The sequence below is a fragment of the Halyomorpha halys genome, unplaced genomic scaffold (genome assembly GCF_000696795.3).
Source record: "Halyomorpha halys isolate HHAL.00 unplaced genomic scaffold, Hhal_1.1 Scaffold1055.1, whole genome shotgun sequence".
In the NCBI taxonomy this organism is placed as follows: Eukaryota; Metazoa; Arthropoda; class Insecta; order Hemiptera; family Pentatomidae; genus Halyomorpha; species Halyomorpha halys.
Window position 1 is genome coordinate 406,126 of NW_027113385.1, and position 20,631 is coordinate 426,756.

General features: G+C 31.4%; 1 protein-coding gene across 1 annotated transcript in view; it reads left to right on the plus strand.

The window, feature by feature from the left end:
* LOC136796632 (vasorin-like) overlaps window positions 1-20,631 on the plus strand; it is a gene marked incomplete at its 3' end in the record, with an annotated part of 267,771 nt that overhangs the window by 227,044 nt on the left and 20,096 nt on the right. Inside the window, exon 3 of the mRNA XM_067050923.1 lies at window positions 5,794-6,163. Within this exon, the coding sequence (XP_066907024.1) occupies window positions 5,827-6,163 (337 nt within the window). The remainder of the gene's footprint in view (window positions 1-5,793; window positions 6,164-20,631) is intronic.

Sequence of the window (20,631 nt, forward strand, 5' to 3'; positions counted from 1 at the left end):
TAGCAGAATCCATAGACAAAATAATAAAATTTCTGAAAGAAACTCAACTTTATACTAAAATATAATCCACCAATACCGACCAGTGTAAAAAAGGAAATAGTCTACATTCAACTATCAAATGTCAAAGACAAGAAGATAAATAAAGTAAAAAGGGTGTAATAACCTAGATGTTGATCGCCCTGAATAAAAATCTAATCTAATCTAATAACCCTTCACCACCTATCTCTTTTTTATCCACTAAGTATAGCATCCACCATATTCTAATGAACATCTTTTTCATAATTTCCACTATGTCCAGCCTCCTCCAGCATGGTCTTCCACCAGGGCCCTGTTTCATAATGAAAGCTAATAGTATTAGTTCTTAGTACAAGTGTAGAAACTAGTGTGTTAATATACTAATACAGGTTAGGACTCTGTTAACACCGGTAGGTTCTGTATTAAGTTGCAAATGTGAATGAAGGAAGGCAGAAAAGTGTTTTATAAAAGGTTTAAATCTAAAAAAAAATTATTTAGAAAAGGTTATATGGGGCAAAGGCAATTAGCTTGCATTTTTAACATTTGAAAAAGGAAATTACATCAATATGAAGGTATCCTTGAGATTGGCCTGAGGGTCAAAACGTTGGAAAAGTTGTTAAGAATAAAGTTGAGAGAAAAAAAAGGATCAAATTTGTTTAAATTAAGAATAAATTAATTGTAATGTTTAAGTCGACACAATTGAACATTAAAATTAGCCAAGGGAGGAATTTTGTAAATACAATCATGTCGATTTACAATGATTAAGTATTTTTGAGCCTGCAAAACAAGTCAATTTCACAAAATATTTCAGGTGCGTTATTATTCTTCCATAGGAGTGAGATAGCATTTACCTCTTCAGTTTCTTTCTTTTACTATCTCATCTAATTGATTGTTATAAAAAATTAATATTAGGTTTCTTTTTTAAGCAAACGTTTTTTAATATCTTTCCTTGCGTTCTCAGTTGAAAACATTCATGTTTTTGTTTTCTTTTATTTTAATTAAAGAAAATATTTTAAATGAGCATAAAAGAACATTCTTTTTTAATTTACCTCCTGAAAAGCTCTGGCTTAATTGCCTGAAAATTAATAATTCATGATTCCTTTTTCAATAATGTACATATAAAAATCTTAAAAACGTTTGTAGAAAAAATATTAATGCAAAATAATTAAATTAAATGAATAATTATAATACGTGTGCAATAATTTTTCAATTAAATACATTGGTGATTTTAATACGGCGATAACCCAAATTTGTTTACAGAGAAGATATAATTTAAAAAAATTAAACTAAAGTCAATTGTTATTTAATTCAATGAGGTTGAGAAGTACGCCCATAATAGGCCCCTAATACTATATTCAATATAATATTTACAGTATACTCTGTAATTATATTGAATGAAATAAAAATAAATAGCCAAAAGTTTTCCCAATATGATAGATGTATAAATAAGTCTTTGAATGTTTTTTTCATTATACATTATTTTGTTATGTCCGTTCCCGTGTCCAATATTTCACGATTTTTTTACTACCGCCCTATTCCCCGGATATAACCTGTATTTTTTTCATTCCTTTTCAACCAAAACAATGAATCTAACTGGCCATCGTTACATATATTGGTTAATTAATGGGTTTTAGGACATTGATTTTAAGGATAATTGTTAGAACTCTCAACAGAACTTCAAAAAAAGAATAAAAAATGTTCATACTCAGAAACGTGGAGGAAATAAAAAATTCTTTGAGTTCTAGTAGTCCAAAAGAGTTCTTATTTATTTTTAAAATTTTCTGTTGTTTAAATATTTTTTCAAATTATTCAGAACTCTAGAACTCAAGGGGACAACTACAACTCAAAGAGTTGTTAATTTTCACCACCTCTCAAACACGAAAAATACCATTTAACCAAGCGGCTTCTGTGCATCTTTGACACCCAATAACTCTTTTTTAATAAACTTTAGCACTTTAATAATTAAGGATAATTTTTAGAACTCTTAGAGGGGCTAAGAGTACTCTAATAACGACAAAATATTTTTCCAAACATTTTGATCCAAAATGTCATACAATTCACAATTTCCAAAATTTTCAGGCGGTGAAAATTAAAAGTTTTCTGAGTTCTAAAAATTATTCTTAAAAATCAGAGTGCTGAAGTTTAACGCAAAAGAGTTATAGGGTGGCAAAGTTGCGCGAAAGCCGCGAGCATTTTTAAATTATATATTTCGTGTCTTAAACAACAGAAGTATTAAAATTAAAATTTTAACAGAAGTATTAAATTTTTTTACTGTGTTTACTTCACAAATTATTTTCGTTATTGTGGCATAACTGCCATCCCCACTCCTCCCAATACAAACCGTCACTTTGTTTTTGACTGCCGTCAAAACAGGTATGCATTCTGTCTCATCATTTGATTTGTATTTTTTTTTTTCTTTTTACATCTCTTTATTTGTACTTTCTTTAATATGTCTTCTCTTATCTATCTGTTACTATTACCCTTTTTATTTACTATTTACAACCTTTAATTTTTCTTATTATATCTTACTTTTCATTTTATACCCCTGTTATTTTACACTTATGTTTGTTTTTTTTCTACTTTTTGTAACTATAGTGTTTGTATCTTTTTTAGCCCTGACGAAGCCCCGCAACGTGGGGCGAAACGTTGGGCCAATAAAATAGTATAATTATCTACTATTTGAGTTGTTTTTTTTACCGCACCCGGACCATATTCCATTCATCTATACACACGGTCAATCAATAATCTTCCAGTATTAAAATTATAGATCACTCTAAAACTCTAGAGGTACTACCTGAGCTCAAAGATTTTTTTATTTTCATCACCTTTCTTTACGAAAATTTTTAATCAAAAACTTTTTGTTGTTTTTAGGGAGTTCATTGTCATATTGTATTGCATTGTATTCTAAGAGCTCTAACAGTTATCCTTGATAATCAATGTATAATATTTTTTTTCTAAAACAACAGAACTATTTCTGTAAATAATTGGGAACCATAAAACTCTTAGGGGGGCTAATAGAAAAAATTTAGAAGATGGGGAACAACTTCATAGAAGTGGTTAAAATGTGTACTTCCTTGAAAGCTCAAATTCGAAATTTTTCAAAATTTATAACACCGTTGCAATTCAGATAATATCAGACGATTCTTAATTATTTAAACCAAGAAAAATAAATCTCTAAGTTTAACGAAAATCACTCTACAGCAGCCGTAGATTTCCTCCTTTTGATCTAGGAAAATAAAGTTGAGAAACTCATTAAAAGGAGTACAATTGTAAAGGAAGATATGAGTGGGCAGACAAAACTTCCAAGCGAATAATGAACGATAAATAATGCAAGGCTGCCTCTCTATTGTTGTCTTAGAGCACCCATCAACAATAATATTGTCTGGGATCCCGGTCAACAAAGACAACCTCTCAGGCTCCTGGAATTAAAAGAGTGAATCCATCTCCTTCCAAGTCGGACCATTATTTATATAATTATAAACGTCCTTTAATGTTAAATATACACCAGAGGAATCCTAACAAAGTCGGAGGCGAAGGGAATGTATTTTATAATACAATGAAGCAAGCAGAGCTCTATATTTAACGTTAATTTAATTAATTAGCAGACATTAGATAAATTAAATTAATAACAAAGGTCTACACCCAAAATATGATTTGATAATTTCGGCTCATCTAAATGTTTTTTTTTCGTTTCATACAATCACTTACACATTTACCTCAAATTCCTGATATGTAATGCTGACTTTACAAAAATAAAAACAAAATCTTTCATAACCTCTATTGTACTCGATCGATCAGCTTCAAATTTTTATAGCATTAAAAGGATTTTAAAATAAACTAATATACCAAATGGCAAAAATTGTACATTGTACAAATAACAATTGACATTTGTAAAACCGCAGTTTTAAAAACAGTACTTCACTACAAAGTACCGAACCCCTGACCCTTCATCTAGCTAATTTTTCTTCTAATCATGAATTCAGAACTGAAGGAGACAAGATCTAACCAAATACAGATGTAAATTTAATCAAACAATTAAAAGCTTAACAAAAATTATATTATTATAAAAAACAATTATATCCTGAAAATTAAATTAACCACGAAATTGCTATTGAATTGTGAAAAATAAAGTTAAGTTAGGAATTCTAAACAAAAAAATTACTACATATTCGAGTTTAGCACCCCATCCCCAAAAAGTCATATAAAAAAATTTATAATAACAATAAAAATAAAAAACAGAAAATTTTCTGACTTACCAGAGACGGTGAGTTTATTAGCATATTTGCTAGATAAACATAAAAATTGTATTACTCTATCATATTTTGACCAAATTGAAATGTTTTGGCATAGTTGAAAGGAATATTTTTATTTCTTTATTATAATAACAGTAATGTATCTATTTATGATATTTGAAAGCAATAAAAAATTATATCTAAACCATTATAGATATATTGAAGTATATCTCAAACTCGAATTAGCCTGTCTTTTTGTACATCTTTAACGTCCTATTAATAATACTGTAATATAATAAGTTAGCCGGTTGAGTATACTGGGTGCTATGAAGGTTTTTCTTCATTTTTTTACTACACAAGTTATATAACATATAAATGTGTATGCGACTGTAGAAAACGGAGTTCTTCGGATTTAGCACAACTAAAAGCATTGAGAAGAGCCAAAATTAACAAATCAAATTTCAATAAATTTAAGTCGACCTGTGAAATCAAAAAGTTGTAAGATATGTGTTCATATGTTACCAATGTGGTTCCCAACGATCCAAATCCACTTGTTTCTAACCTGGCTTCTCCTTCATTACTTAATAATCCTCCTAGGCGTATGAAAAGAAGATGGCCTTACGATCTTCTCCTCTAGAAATATTATTGGAGTTCTATCAATGGGTAGATTCTCCACATATATGGTATGTCATGTCACTATGTCAGCTACAGCAAATTTACTTGTTGTATATATTTTTATACAGATGTAATAAACAATAAATAAATTATTTAAAAAAAATAAGGATATTAAAAAATTATTTTTATGTAGACTTAAGACATACATATAACTAGGATTATTTGGCAAGACGGTTTTGAGTTTTGTATATCTACTAAACCATCAAATACAGTGGTTTTCAATCTGCAGTGCGGTCTGCGGTCCAGTAAAAAAGAAATTGAACGAGACGTCGCGACGTACGGCCCACGTCTTCCCGGTTTGGAACAAAAGAGGTATTCCTTCGAGAAAATATCACAAAAATTAAGTTCCCTACAAATACGTTTTGGAGAATTTTTATAATGGATTTACCCTTTAAAACTCCTCAATTGACACTTAAACATGAAAGGTAAAAACTAAAACAGTTCAAACAATACGCCCTTACAAAATATATTACCGGACTCTTCCAATGGTTGGGAACCGCTAATATCAAACAATTCTACACCATCTGAATTCCTACATAAAATGTTCAATAGCCCTTATAAAACCTCAAACGAGATCCCTATGTTTCCATTAAAAATCTCATTGACAATCCAAACCACTATTTTCCAACCTTAACCTTTCTCCTCCCCACAATGTGAGGATGTGAATTATAGTCCAAGCTGTCTGAAAAGGAGAATGTTTTCATTCATTTCACGGGACCTTACACGAGGCTTACGTTGAACACTCTTATGTTGAACTAAAGGATTCTTACTTTAAGTTTTTTTTTTTATATCTTAATATATAAAAACAAATTATTGGTTTATGAATACATTATTTCCTTTTTGCTAACATTGTGCTTCCTTTGTGTTACAGACGGGGGGTGGTGGGATGTCCTAGACAGGCGGTATGCGGCTGGTCTGGCTGACGTTGGTAGGGTGGGCTGCTACAGTGGCCGCCCAAGGCAACTTCCAATGCCCCGCACACGCGGAGATCTCCCCCTGCCAATGCACTGTGAAGAAGAACGGATTGGACATCCTCTGCGAGTTCACGGACGTGTTCCACATCATGCGTTCGATGACCGTCCTCAAAGGGAAGCCTTCCATCGTTATCTACTACCTCAAGCTCCGGCACAACAACTTGCCCAAGCTCCAGAGCTTCATCTTCCTCGGTATAGACATCAGACACCTCACCGTACACAATAGCAGCCTCGCCGTCGTTGAAGAATCGGCGCTCAGTTCCATGGGTAAGTTTTTTAAAATTTTAAATTTTAATACTATAAGACCATTACTGTTTATTAATTATTTAACGATTACTTTTCACATAAAATAATTGTTGGTATAACTAGAGGTAAAATTCAACAATATTATTCTGGTTCTATTCTACATAAGAAAGCTTAATAGTCTTAACATTAAACATAACATAACAAATACATACCAAAACAATATAACACTAACAAATTAGAAGTAGTGGATGCTAGATTGTAAATTTAATTCCAAATAATAATTAGGTGGTTATCATTCTGAATCAAAACGTAGTTTAATGAAGCGAAAAAATATTTCATTTATTGTTATATCATCAAACAATCAGGCCAACAATATTTCATTTTTTTATTTATTTTAATATTATAAATAATAAGCACACCTCGAACATCAAACGAAGTAAAAGTAATTATTAAAAACCATTTGAAACAGTAGCAAACGAACCTATTCCTTACAATCGAAATAAACTAGTCTGGCAACAAGGTTAACTTTTGAATAAATCTATCAAATAAGTAGTTACTACAATAGTAAACTTATAGAGGAATCAGTAATTCATATTTTTAGTATAGTAGCAATATTTACGTATTGGATTTTGGGTTAGGTTAAATCTTAAACTAAAAAAACATTGAATCATCAGTCAGCTGAAGACAAAAAAATATATAAAATCATTTCCCTATTTCTTTCTTCTTGAATAGTTTTTCATATCCAATTCGAGACAATTATGTGTAAATATAATAACCCCTATATTATAAAAAAATTCAACTACTACTATAATAATAAAAGTACATGTGTGTAACACGAGTTAGAACATTGAATGGGGAACCCGATGGAGACCCGACATCCATTGGACGGAATAAAGTAATGGGCTCCGACAAAGGCATTATTCAATTCACGAAGAGATCCTCACAACTGGCCATGAATAAATATTTGTTTTGAATAGAATCTGTTTTTGTTTTACCATTTGTAATTAGGAAAATAGAATTATACATTCTATATGGTTTCCACTCAGATATAGCTCACAAATCTCCTGCCTGGATATAAATATCTTTCCTAAGAAATATTTATATAGTATTTTAGGTCATATTTTTTTTATAAAATTCGAAATTGAAATGCAATTTCCTCATAATTCAAATATTTTAAAACATACGTATTTTTTTCAATTCTTTAGCAATAATAATATTATAATAAAAGCAATGACAGTACCTGCACTTATACACCAATTCAAATACGGCTTAGTGGGGTAAACTTTATTTCGTGATTTTGTTTAACACCGGTTAATAAAACCGATTCCACTAAAACCCATGAACTAGCCTTCATGGGTTTTAGTAGAACCTGTGATACAAGGTTCGGTACTTGTAATTGGTATAGTACAAGAGCCCGATAAAAAAAGGCAGTTACTTCACTCCAAGTTTCGATTGCTTTAATGAAACTATGTATAATTACTAGTCGATATTGATAAGTCTACCAAGTATAGTAAAGGGAAATAAAAATGGCGACAGTTTCAAAACGTTAAAAAAGAAAATATTTCCATTTGGACCTCTATATCTGCTACAACACTAAAAAACCTAATAATTTAAACTGTTTAAGTTCAATAGCTTCCAAGACGCAATTTTTTTAAAAAGCAATAATTTATTAAAAACAAAACAAAATCAGTAGTTAGTGAACTTATTTTGGGAAATCTATATCTCAGGTATCATACTGACGCTTCCCAGCACTGAAATTAAAGATTTTGAATGCACCATATAGGTCACAGCGTTTATCTTCGTTCGAGTGGTATTTGATATTAGACAAAATAAACTTAAAAAATGATAAAATATATCTCAAGAACCATTAGTCGTCCAGATGTCTGCCAGAACTCAATTTAAAATAAGTTTTTTTACTTTTATCTCCATAGTATCTTCGTCAGTTAAATTAAAATGTATAATTTTTAAGACTTTTTAAAAAATCGTAGCTCGGAAACTGTGTGAACAGCTCAATTAAGGCTCATATTTTACATACATAAATTAACTTTACTTGTAATGGTGTTTTATTAGGTTTTCTAGTGTAGTTGGTATTTTTAAAAATACCTAGGTAATCACTATCATACTTGTCGATTTTGACGAGTAATTATACATAGTTTCATTAAAGTAATAAACAATTGGGGTGAAATAACTGACTTTTTTTCCCTCTTGGGCTCTTGGACTAATAGGTTTATCCTGAAACTTAAGGAAGCCCAATGGGATGCCCACTTAAAAGAGTGTATTATCCAGGAGAATACCATCAACCCTAAAACCCTGTTATTTTATTTATAACATGTTATAAGCGTTATTGAGGAAATCACATACATAATTACATTCATTGATAAGACGATATTGACGACTTAATATTTAGAGAGTTTTTTTTTGTTTTTTTTGTTTTATTTTATTATTATTTTATTTATTTTTTTAGTATGTATGAGATCATTTATCAATATTACCTATTACCCACAACTGTGTGGCAGATTGTAATATCTATCAATAAATAAATCTATCATCATCTAAAAAAAAAAAATATTTAGATTTACTTCACTGGAAATTCGATTCGAAGTTACTAAGAAATAAAAACCATTATTTCTTATATAAAATTTATATATACTTTTATTTACAAAGAAAAAGACCTTTATGACCAAACCCGCTCTGAAATTTCGCCCTTTGTGTGCAGCCGTCGCTGAGAAAATGAGGTTAGAACTGCCGCTCTTCATTCAAAGGCACCTGTTTTCTCCGAGACCATTACGCGACGCAGTACCCAGCTCGTTGTCGGGGCTAAAGCAAACGGTCCACGGACTTGTTAAAAGTGTATATTAATTGGAAAGAAGGAAAAGAAGAAAAAATAAAAGTTAAATCCAGTCTGAATACGCAGTTGTATAACACGATAAAATGGATCTAATTATGAAGGATTCATGTAAAAAGTTATTTATATAATTTTGATATGATTAATATTTCATCTATTATACGTCAATATTTCGTAACATTTTTTTAAAATAATTTATTAATTGTTATTTACAACTATATAAAAATACATACAACAAGTAAATTTGCTGTAGGTGACATAGTGACATGATTCAAACATGTGGAATCTACCCATTGATAAAACTCCAAAAACATTTCTAGAGGAGAAAATCTCGAGGGCATCTCTATTTCAGACACCTAGGAGTATTGGTGGTTGAGAAGTTTACCATGGAAGGAATGGTATCTGGTTCTGGCCAAATCGCCAACATATGGGATATTGAGGTCCTGATGGATGACTTGATTTGTGACAAAGTAAGGAGCATTAAGGATTATGGACTGTAAGGATTGGATTCGGGAGGAATTTGATGGGTTAGTAGAGCCCCAAAGCTCAACTCCGTAGGTCCAAATAGGCCTTATAATAGTCATGTAGATCAATCTTTTGTAATCGATTGGCAATTTAGACAGTTTGTCTAGTAAATGTTGTAATAGTCAGAATCGACTAGCAGTTTCCTGTCTTTTCAGTCTTGTATGAGGATTCCATGTCAGTTGTTTGTCGAGATGTAGTCTTAACTAACGGATCTGTTCGACAGGAATAAGTGGGGTATTATTAAAGGAAACTGTAGGGCAAGAGGTCATGGGTTTACGACAAAGGAAAAATGTGATTTGGTGGGATTTATTGGAATTAATAGTAACTTTTAATCATGAGTATTCTCCGATTGGCTAAATATAAAAGTGTATTTAAACTACAAACAAGTTTTAAAACTACAGTTTGATCATTTAGTGTTCATCGAAGTAATCATATCTTATCTGTAATTCATAAAAAACAAATTATTTTGTTGGTCTTCTATAATTTAGAGCTAATCTATTGGTTGTCTTGTAGTTGGTAATCTATAATTAGATTTAATACCTGCATTTCATGTATAAGAGGATCTCTTGGCCAAATCCTACAAAAACGAAATGGGAGAAGACTTATTTTACGAATTATCCAACATCCACCAAGCAAACGTTTTGAGCTTTATAAAAATTACAACAAAAATAAAACAAAATACTATCTGGGACTATTTTAAGCACATGGATTTATGGTATCCAGCTAGCAGTAACTCAAATAGCTCAGCCATATAAAAAGAACATTCCACATTTACCCAAATGGATTAATTAATTACGAAATTAGTGCCCACATTAATAATTGAAAATATGAACTAATTAGAGTGATAAAAACAATTGTCAAATTATTTTTAAAAAAATGTTTTGTGTAGATTTTAGAAACTCTTTCATTTTCTTAATAATTTTTACTCTTCATATGAAAACTACTTCTGTCATAGTGGTAGATATTTTGTATTTTTTTCTGGGGTCAGAGTTCAGTTAGCATGTTGTTACAATGTGCTTCAGAGCTATTATGTTACATGTTTAACAAAGTGCTGGTACTCACAGCTCTCATTAGGTATTCATGTGTGAAGGCTATATCTCCGATTTTAAGTCGTCAAGATTAATTCTTCAGACCTGGACTCTCTGAAAGAGCTTATCCACGGGAGGATACATCGCTTAGCTTATTGTAATTTGCTAGATGATTACTGCTTTCGCGAGTATTGATCTCTACAGTAATTGGGAAATCCTGATTCTTAAAAAAAATTCCTGCAAAACTCTCTAATAATATGGCAACCTGTACAATCTACTCTAAATGTTCTGCGTTATTTGAGATCAAATGAGTATTGAATGAGGAGTTAAAAATATGTTTTTAGTTTGTATAAGTTTTCTTGATTGATTTGGAATGCGATGGTTCAGTTAAGGCATTCCGAGTTCGTTTCCTAGTCCTGCCGAAGCAGTTAATTATTTACTCAATTATCCCGGCCGTGGATCTACGCTGGAAACCCCTTGGGACATGCCCAGTCTCAATAAACTGAATGAACTACGGAGAGGAAAATACCTGATGGTCAAGGGTAATGCTGTTTTGATTACCTCCTTACATGACCGTCGGATAAGATATAGTACTTCCTTACAAAGTCCCAAACTCAAAAAATACTTTTTTTTCTTCATTGATCAGGGTTCATAACTTCGATCACTAAACTACTTTCCTACCTAAAAGTATTGATTTGAAGCTGACAGCCTGTTTGAAAATACTCCCTCAATTGAACTGTAAACTATTTGCAAGTCATTTTCTACTTCGTTTATTAAAACAGGCCAATGTTTTCTCTCTTCCTTTCTCAAATGATGTGACTATTTCATTAATCACTAGAATAAATAAATTATTATAAAAATATATTTGTTTAGTAATAAAAATATAGTTTTGTTTTTATTAAAATTTATTGTTTAAAATGAGATCGGTAGAAACAAGAGTCCAATCTTAGTATATCACCGACGTCCACTAAATCAAACTATTGTCACCATGCATTTATTCTCTAGAAATATGTGACGAACATATAATTATTTAATATCATGTAAAATTATTGAAGCATTTGTCCCCTATAGTGTGCTTCAACGGGAACGATTTAAAAAACAAACATAAAATTCGAACTAACAACATGCACCCTAAAAAGGGTTAAAGGAAGACATATTAAGCCTTTAAAGGCTATTTGGACGAAGATTACTCTTATCAAGGCCTGCCCTAAGCCTTATCACCTAGAAGTGTGGCTAATCCATCAACTCCACCCACCCTCATGTAACATCTAATTCCTCTCTAGTCCGCATCCTCCGTTTAACGAGGAACAGAGTAGGATTTATTATCCGGAGGATGAATGTTCAGCGAAACAATCCCTAATGTTTTAAAATGTAGTCATGGTTCAACCAGGGTATTGTCTGTAATAACTTGCAAGTCCGAAGAAACCAACAATATTACTTAAAAAAATCATAATTCTAGAGACGATATCAATCATCGTTTTGTAGGATGCCTACACGATTTTTTTCCCCTAAATTAGTGAATCTTTTCGAGATGTCCCTTGATTGAAGCTTAAAGTTTTAGATTTTTTAAAACTAATTTATTTTTTTAATTAACTCTGGAATACGCCCCTTTATAATAATAATAATATAAAAATTATTTACATGGGTTTTAGAACCTTAGAGCTACAAAAAAAAAAGAACAAAATAAGTAAGGCATAATAAAAAAAAAATTACATACCAATATAAAGAAACTTTTAAATCTTTGAAAAGAAAAAATCAATGGATGGTATTAATAAATAAATTTAAAAAATACAGGCTTATGTGCGGTTGAAACAGAAACGCAATATTTAAATAATTATTTGATATGATATCTAATATATATTAAAAGTATAAATATAGCATTTTCTAAAAGTCTAAATGTAAATAATGAACATCTGTTTCGATTCTATTGAACTGGATGGATAGAGAATGATGGAATAAGCGGGATTTGAAGGTGGAAAGAGTACTGGAGCGACGGACATGTTAAATAAGAGAAATATGAGTTAATGATTATTATAATATGTAAAAATATGTATTTTATAAATTTCCGATCACGGATTGATTAGTATCCTATGTAATGTAGCAATCCGACGTATTTGGCCAGCATGAATGAGTAAAGAATTTTTCCCGCTCTTAGTTAGGTTATATTTCATACACTAACATAATTGCTTCCTCACTCTTTCTTTTCTTTTTTTCAGAGTTCAATTTATTTTATGAAAATTTTATTTCCTAAAAATTGTTCTTTGAGATCTACAGACGTTATTTTTTTTATAAAAGCTGAATACTTCTGCTGAAAGCGAAATGAGAGAATGGAATTTGATATAGGCGTCAAGGCAACAACTCGCAAAATCCCTCGAAATTTCTATCAACATTAGAAAAACGGCAGTCGTTTGTATGCCTGAACATGGATTTGACAAGAGAGACAAATTTCTCCCAAGACGTCTAAAACAAAATACTAATGACAATCTTAGATTATAAATACCAATATTTTTTTATTTATGATTTTTATTTAGTAAATATTTAGTATGTATAAGAGACTGAAAGACTGACGAATATGAATTACACGTGGAATAATATTACAATAAATTGAAAGAAAATTTTAATACAGCCATACTTATTCAGGGTGTCTAGCCAAGCGGCTTGAAGATTTTACCTAAATTTCCTATACCATTTTCGAATCTAAAATATTTCCGATAGATTTTCTCAGTAGCTAGTCCCCCCGTTATCTGTAAGCCAGAGAAATCCTTAATCGGCCCCTTCTCCACTTATGAACTAAAACCAATGACTCCATCAGATCTCAGAACTCTCTCAATACGAGTTATTGGCATTAATAGCAAGGAGAAGCTAAGTAAGAATGCTGATAATCATGAATTACTCCTTTTTTACCAATCTTAACCAGGGGATAATAAAATCACCACAATCTCCAATCTCCAGGTTTTCCTCCTCGTCAGTTAACAAATTACATAAAAAAGGCAGGGTACTCTGAGAAAAAAAAAATCCGTTAGATTCGAAACTGATCAAAAATAAAAATTATCAAACCTAAAACAAAACGAAATTTTATTATTACACATTAAGTACAAAGATTCACTTAAACACTTATTAAAGTTAAAAAAAAATAACTCATTGTTATTTAACACAACCATACGATATTATTTTAAATTCCAATTTTATTCAATGATTAATGTACAAATATTTTAAATTGTTTTAAAATAAAAACGAAGAAGAGAACTCTAAGTCAATAAATAAAAAACACGAAAGAAAAACAGGAAATTTAGTGTAAATAAAACCGCAGTGGTCGTTTTTAATTAAATTGAACGTCACTGATTGCAGGATTTCATTATTTTTTTACAACAATATTGACACAGAACTGACAGTTTATTGACAAATCTGTAGAGAGAATTATATGGATATTTATCTTTGAAAACAAGGTGTTATAAATACTAAAATGAATCTGATATTTTTTACAACGGTGAGTAAATTTAATTTTCATCCAAACAGATTAATTTTTAAAAAAAATTCAATATAGGAATAAATACTTTAGATTTGTTGTGATTGCGTGTCTAAATCATAAAAACCCGACACACGTTTTAAGGTAATTTTTTTTTACACATTATTTCATGGATTTCAGATTAAAGGAAGCTATGAATAATGGAATCAGAATATTAAAATCGCTCTGAAATAGGCATCAACTTTTTTAAATATATTTGGGAAGGCAGTATATAATCCTCATGAGCATAATGTATCAGCCAATGTGTGAGTGCCATAACCCGTGGATCAAGACCTACTTGCACGTCCTTGAACCAGAGTGTTTTAATGTACGTCGGAGTGTAGGGTACTGCCTAATTGATCCTGAAGGGATCGATTATCGAACCATGGATAGCCTATAATTGTACCATGGAGATCTTGGTTTAGATAAAACAACTATTTTTTTATTATGTATTTTCCTTTTTATATTTCGTGACATAAAAATCATTTAAATTACCACTTCAACTACTTTTTTTCATTACCAAATTTAATTTTAAATTAAATCAGTAAATTCACTTATATCCATTTAAATTTAAACAAAATAATAGTAGCTTACGAAATAAAACCTTCATAGGCATCAAAACAATATTTGATAGTAAAAATGGCTAAGATTTTCTTTCTATTGAAATTAACTAATTAGAAGTAATATTTGAAAACAATGAACAGCTAGATTTGAGGGGTTTAAAAGTTTTATAGTTACATGGTCAGTGTGGTTTGAGTGGCTAATGAATGCGTATTAAGAATAAGGACAACGGAATAGTATCTGAAGGTCCCACACAGAGATGATTTCAACTCGTTTCAGGATTGGGCCATGTTCGACCAGCGAAAAAATAAAACCCATCAATGTGCCGATAGTGTGAGCGGTGTATCTCTACATTAATACATTTTTTCAACAGTACATGTTGAAAGAGAACACCACAACAACGGTTTTTTAATATTTTATATATAGTTTTTGAAAATTATAATTATTAATAACTATATACAGCATATATCTGGACACTCTCATGTAGATGCAATCAAATAATGGGATCCTAATATAATTAATTAGGAGCGACGGTAGCAGCGTGGCAATGCACCTGTCTACTAACCCAGTTGTGAGTTCGAGTTCCCGGCTCTACCCGAGATTTTTTCAAACATAACATTATACAATACTGTTGTCAGTCACAGCCTCTTCCCTATGGGTGGCACTCCCAAAAAATTGGCGTGAGAGTGACGAACCCATCCTTATGAAAACCACGTCAAGAAACGCGCGATGTATTCCCTAGTAGGTCACACGCGGCATTGGACCTCCACGTCGCACCAATGAAAAATATATATAATTCATTAATTCATATTAATTTGTAAATTCAATGTATATCAATGCTCGAAACACGTAATTACAAAAACATAGTTTATAAACGGCTCATAAATTACTTATACTAGTTAATTTTTTAACCGAGACTGCCCGACATCTTTAACTGATTAAAGCTTAACTGTTAAGAATTATCAGAAACGCATGGACATAAATATAAAACTCGAGCTACTCGTTTTTAAAAAAAGTTTTAAGGCCGTTTGATGATAATTAATTAATGATGTTTAACGTAGTCGGACCACAGAGGTATGTCCTTTGTTGTAAGGAAGAAATTTACTTCTGATTGACGTCAACTTTCGTCTTAGAAGATCCTTCTTCAGACAGCGCGCCAAGTAATTGCTTCCTAAAAAGTTTAGTACTTAAAGGAACACATTACGGAGTTCGAAAGTTTAATTTAAATGCTTCACTTTGTTATTTAACTCATTAATTACTAAGCTGATTTTGCCAATAGTAATATTACCAGATTGGAGAAGTTAGTCGGTGGGTGCGGTCAGCAAAGACCAACATAAATAAACAAAACCATATTTATTTATTTTATGCCGACGTTTCGAACTGAGTTTCAGGTCTTCATCAGGGGTTATGGCGTAGAAGGTAGGCCTGCAACTGGTAATATTACCAGAATTAATTATCTTTTTTTTATTGATATTATTAACGAAACAAGATTAAATGTAATCATAAAATAACATTAACCAGATAGATGCTTCGGACACGTCAGGTTACATCAATGCACGTTCTAGAATGTTACTCCACTTTTTACCCTACTAGCTTTAAAATCGAAACAATGTCAAACAAGGTTGACTTTTATTTGATTCAAGGTACAAATGGATCCATTGGTAATTGGCCAAGCGTAAATGAACTTTTTTGTGAGTACATTGGGTAGTGAAAGTTGTTCGCTATTTGGTAAACTGAAAATTTCTCAATGAATCAAATATAGATTAAAATATGTTGGCAAATACTAAAATATTAAATTAAACGTATACTATTAGTATATTTAAAGCAATTCTTTACATTAAAAATCAACACCTAAAGTTTGACCTTTATCGAATTATTAAAAACCTCATTCCATTAAACCCGCATCAAAATCTATAACAAAAAACCTGGAACCCGAGTTCCTTTCATCTTCCAAGTCATTCCATATCATAACGCCGGCATATTACTTCAGATAAGGGGAAGGAAGTAATTTTCGTCGGAATGAGTCTTACGCCGACCTGTCAACGAAGTACCTTATTTCACTCGCAAATGCTCAAAGGGAAAGGGAAAAAAATGTAATATATACATATAAGGGCCTAGGGAAAGATAAAGGGCTTTGTGATTTTCCCGTTTAAATAGAATTCCGAAACTTTTGGAGAGTATATTGCATATTACGTGAGGCAGGCTTGAGATTACCCAAGGGAACGTACACAGAAATACACCACGACGTCGCTGGAGTAAGGCGGTAATTGAAATAACCCAAAACGCGTTATAAGAAAAATTTTTTTTTTGGAATATTATTGTAATGAAACTGAGACATTTAAAATTTATTTAAATATTTGTCATTGACTAAATAATAAATTTAAGATTTGAATTTCAGAAAAAATGCGCGTCCATTCCGACTATTACAGCACTTAAAAGACAAACAGCATATTTTTAGCAAACGCATAATAAAATATTTTGTTATATTTTACTTAAATAATATAACAATCCTTCCAATCCGAACCCGCCCAGTAAGATCCCTAGGGAGCAACGGTACTGTAAATATTTGCTTAAAACGGGAAGAGAAGACTTTAAGACAGTTATATCCAGCAATATTTAAAAAGTGCCTACAATTAAAAAATAGCGTGAAATCCTCCACTCTCGCCCTCCGTGGAAGCTTTACTTATCTTACTTTTCAAACGGAGAATCATAGGGAGTAGGTTGGTCGATGTACGACATGTCACAATCTCACAAGAGGAGACCATAATACACAAAAAAGGCTACCCTTCCCGTCAGGACCCACCCCACAAAGACCATAATTTTCAACATTAGTATAAATTTCTTTTTATAGCGCTGGAATGAAAAATTATCATTGCCTTTACTAGATGTTTCATTTTTTTTTCCGGGAACATGAAATTTTAATAATTACAGTTTTAATTAAGTTCATCTCATAACGAATCTATTTCAAGAACACCGTCAGCGCCGTTCTCGCTTACAAACAACCTTTTTATGATAGTTCATTTTTTTATCAGACTTTTAAAATATTTATTAAAAAATATAGTTTCGGAATCGATGCAAGATTTTTATTAGGGTACGACAACAGTGCAGTCTCTCCCCATCTTTTTAAAAACACATAGATTTAAATATTTTTACAACTACTTATTTTGTATTTTTTAATCATTTTTAGTTTTGATTAATCCTGTGAGAGGATAAAAGAAATTCCTACCTTTTTTTTATGTTGCTTAGACAACCCCATACCGAACTACTCGGCTATGGGAACTTTTTTAAGAGAGCTAGAACGGATAAAGGCTCCACGGCAAGCTGTTAATAGGCAAAGAGGAGGAAAAAGCAAAATTAGCCGCGAGTTGAAAGTTGGACCACTAATTCCCTCCCCGCGACCGCTGATTTCATTGGGAGCAACTTCACCTTTGCGCGAACTTTACAAAAAGCCCTCCAACGACGCATGAAGAATTGATGGTTCCTGAAGGAAAGGCAAACTTTTCTAATCTGAATAACCGGTTAACTAGTAAATCCGAATAACTTTGTCGATTAAAAGTTTTTTGTTTTAAAAAAAACTGAATATCTTAGTCGAGAAAAGTAAAGGATTTATTTTCTTCTTTTTTTTTAGATTAAATAAATATCAAACCACTTGTAAAATATTACAATACATACAATTTCAAGGAAACATATAAAATCTGATAAATTCTAGGAAGAAAATAAAAAGAGAAATTTTGAAAAGTATCGATCCTCATTAGTACCTGTTAAATAAAATTGGAGGATGATTTTAGAATTGCGACGAAGAATAGCTAGAGATAAAAAGATAATAAAAGTGAAGAGACAGATTTCTTTTTTTTTCGCCCCCTTCATACAGGTATTGATTACATTATGAGTACATATATATTCCATTTCTTGGAATATGTATGTACTCATAATGTAATAAATATTTTTATGGAGAGTAGGAAAAAAAAGAGACAGAATAGTAAAAACTTAACAAATTAAAACGAGTGTTAGTTTGCTAATTAGTTTAAAATACATCTTCATCTCGGAGGATTGCCAGGAATGGAAGAGGAAGCAAGGTTTGAAACGAGTGGGTTTGGGTGGTTAGGGAGTTTATTATGGAAGGAATAATATCGGGTTCGGGCTAGATCGGTTACATAAGGAACAGTTAGGTCTTTATGGATGGTTTTATTAGTAAAAAAATAAGGAGCATTGAGGATTTTACATAGGATTTTGGATTAAAATTATTTCATTAAAATTATATCATTATTTTATTAAAATTATTAAATCAACAAATAATGTTTTTAGAATGCATAAAAAGGTAATAAACATGTAAATAATTCGTAAATGACAATTTATGGAAATATTACGGGAGCTAAGAATGATTCAGCCGAGAAGGAAGCGAGAAGATAGGGCACAGAGGTGCGGTTGTAGCCTTGGCTGTCTTCAATGGGAGGCAGGTCCATATTTAGTCAGCCCGGTCACACTATGCATTTACATAACTACACAGACACCTTTGGTCTGCCTTTTATACATGTTTATGTTTGGAGTTTAAGCAACTGACAGTTAGGACAGCACGTTGTGACGTCATTATACTCATATTTCAACCACTAGATAAAAAATCTGATGAATATTATAAACGTAACTAAGAGTAAATACTGTATGACAGAAAAATAAACTTCTATTGTTTTTTTTTTTTTGTTTTTTTTGTGTTTGTTCAAATGTAGTGCTCATAAATAAATTGGGCAGAACATAAAAAACAACAGACCTTTCTAAATAACGTTTATAAATAATGTTTGAAATAACTGTCTCCATTAGAAATGTTGAGTAACTTCCTGATTTTCTTCTCAATAACGATGTTTTGCGATACGAATAGCAAACAAAGTGGTAAATAAATATCGACCTATACTAGGAAAGAAGGGAGAAGAAAGTTCTCCCTGCTCATCTCGTTCCCTCATCTAGCGTAAGTTGAACTTAATTGGATGAATATATTAATTTCAATAATTAGTTCCCAAGTGTCATTCCAACATGCTAGCTGGTTGTCTCACTAATGAAAAATAAGGTAACACTTTTAAGTTAAGGCCCTTCTACGACCTTGGTGAGTTTGAAAAATCGGAGTCCTCCAATTCCAGTGGTATTGTATATTTTTAAAAGAATTTTTGTAAACTTGTTCAATGTTTTAATTTAAAAACACTATTATTGTCAAAGAAAGTCTAAACTTCAATTTGGAAATGAAGGAAGTGTTGGAATTTAGGAGTTATAATTTGTCATGGTTCATCTCTTTGTCACTGAGCAGTAGTAGGCGTTGGTTTTCCAAAGATAAAACATGGAAGCATTTTTCTCTACGTTTCTACATACTTTTTAGACAGGTTAATCTGAATTTCAGGTTTGTCTTTAAAGTCGCCGATATGAAAAAAAAAATCATTTAAACTGACCAGTTGAGCCTAAGTATCAACAGCATATGTCTGAAACCATTTATTTAAAAAAAAATGTAGGTAAACCCAGATAAAACCGGCTTAGAAGGGAGTATTTTATGTGAGAGGAAAATGTGAAAAAAAAGTATCTAAAGATGAGAAAAAGCTGAAATGGGAAATTAATGAAAACAAGGAAATGTTAATAGAAGAACTGATTAGCAACCTAATTATTTAAAAAAATATATTGTAATGTCATAGCAGGACGCACCTAAAAGAGAAAAGATGGAATATTAAAGTCCAAATGGTTAAATATGAATAATAAACATTTTAAAAAAAAAAAAAGTTAGATTAGACTTTCTTTGTACAAAAAAGTAGGACCAGACGTGACTTTTACCAAAATAAAGAACAGTCAACATTAAATCTAATTTGGAACCTTTATCTAACTAAAGATTAATTAAATGAATTAGGGTTGATATTGATATGGCAAGCGACCTGGATACTGTGTGTCCGTCACAGCCCAGCGATAGTACGAACTGACAAACGGTCTGGAATAGGGCACTTTCCCACGACAAAACGTCCCAACAAAACTTGGTTCATTCAAATATGTATGTATA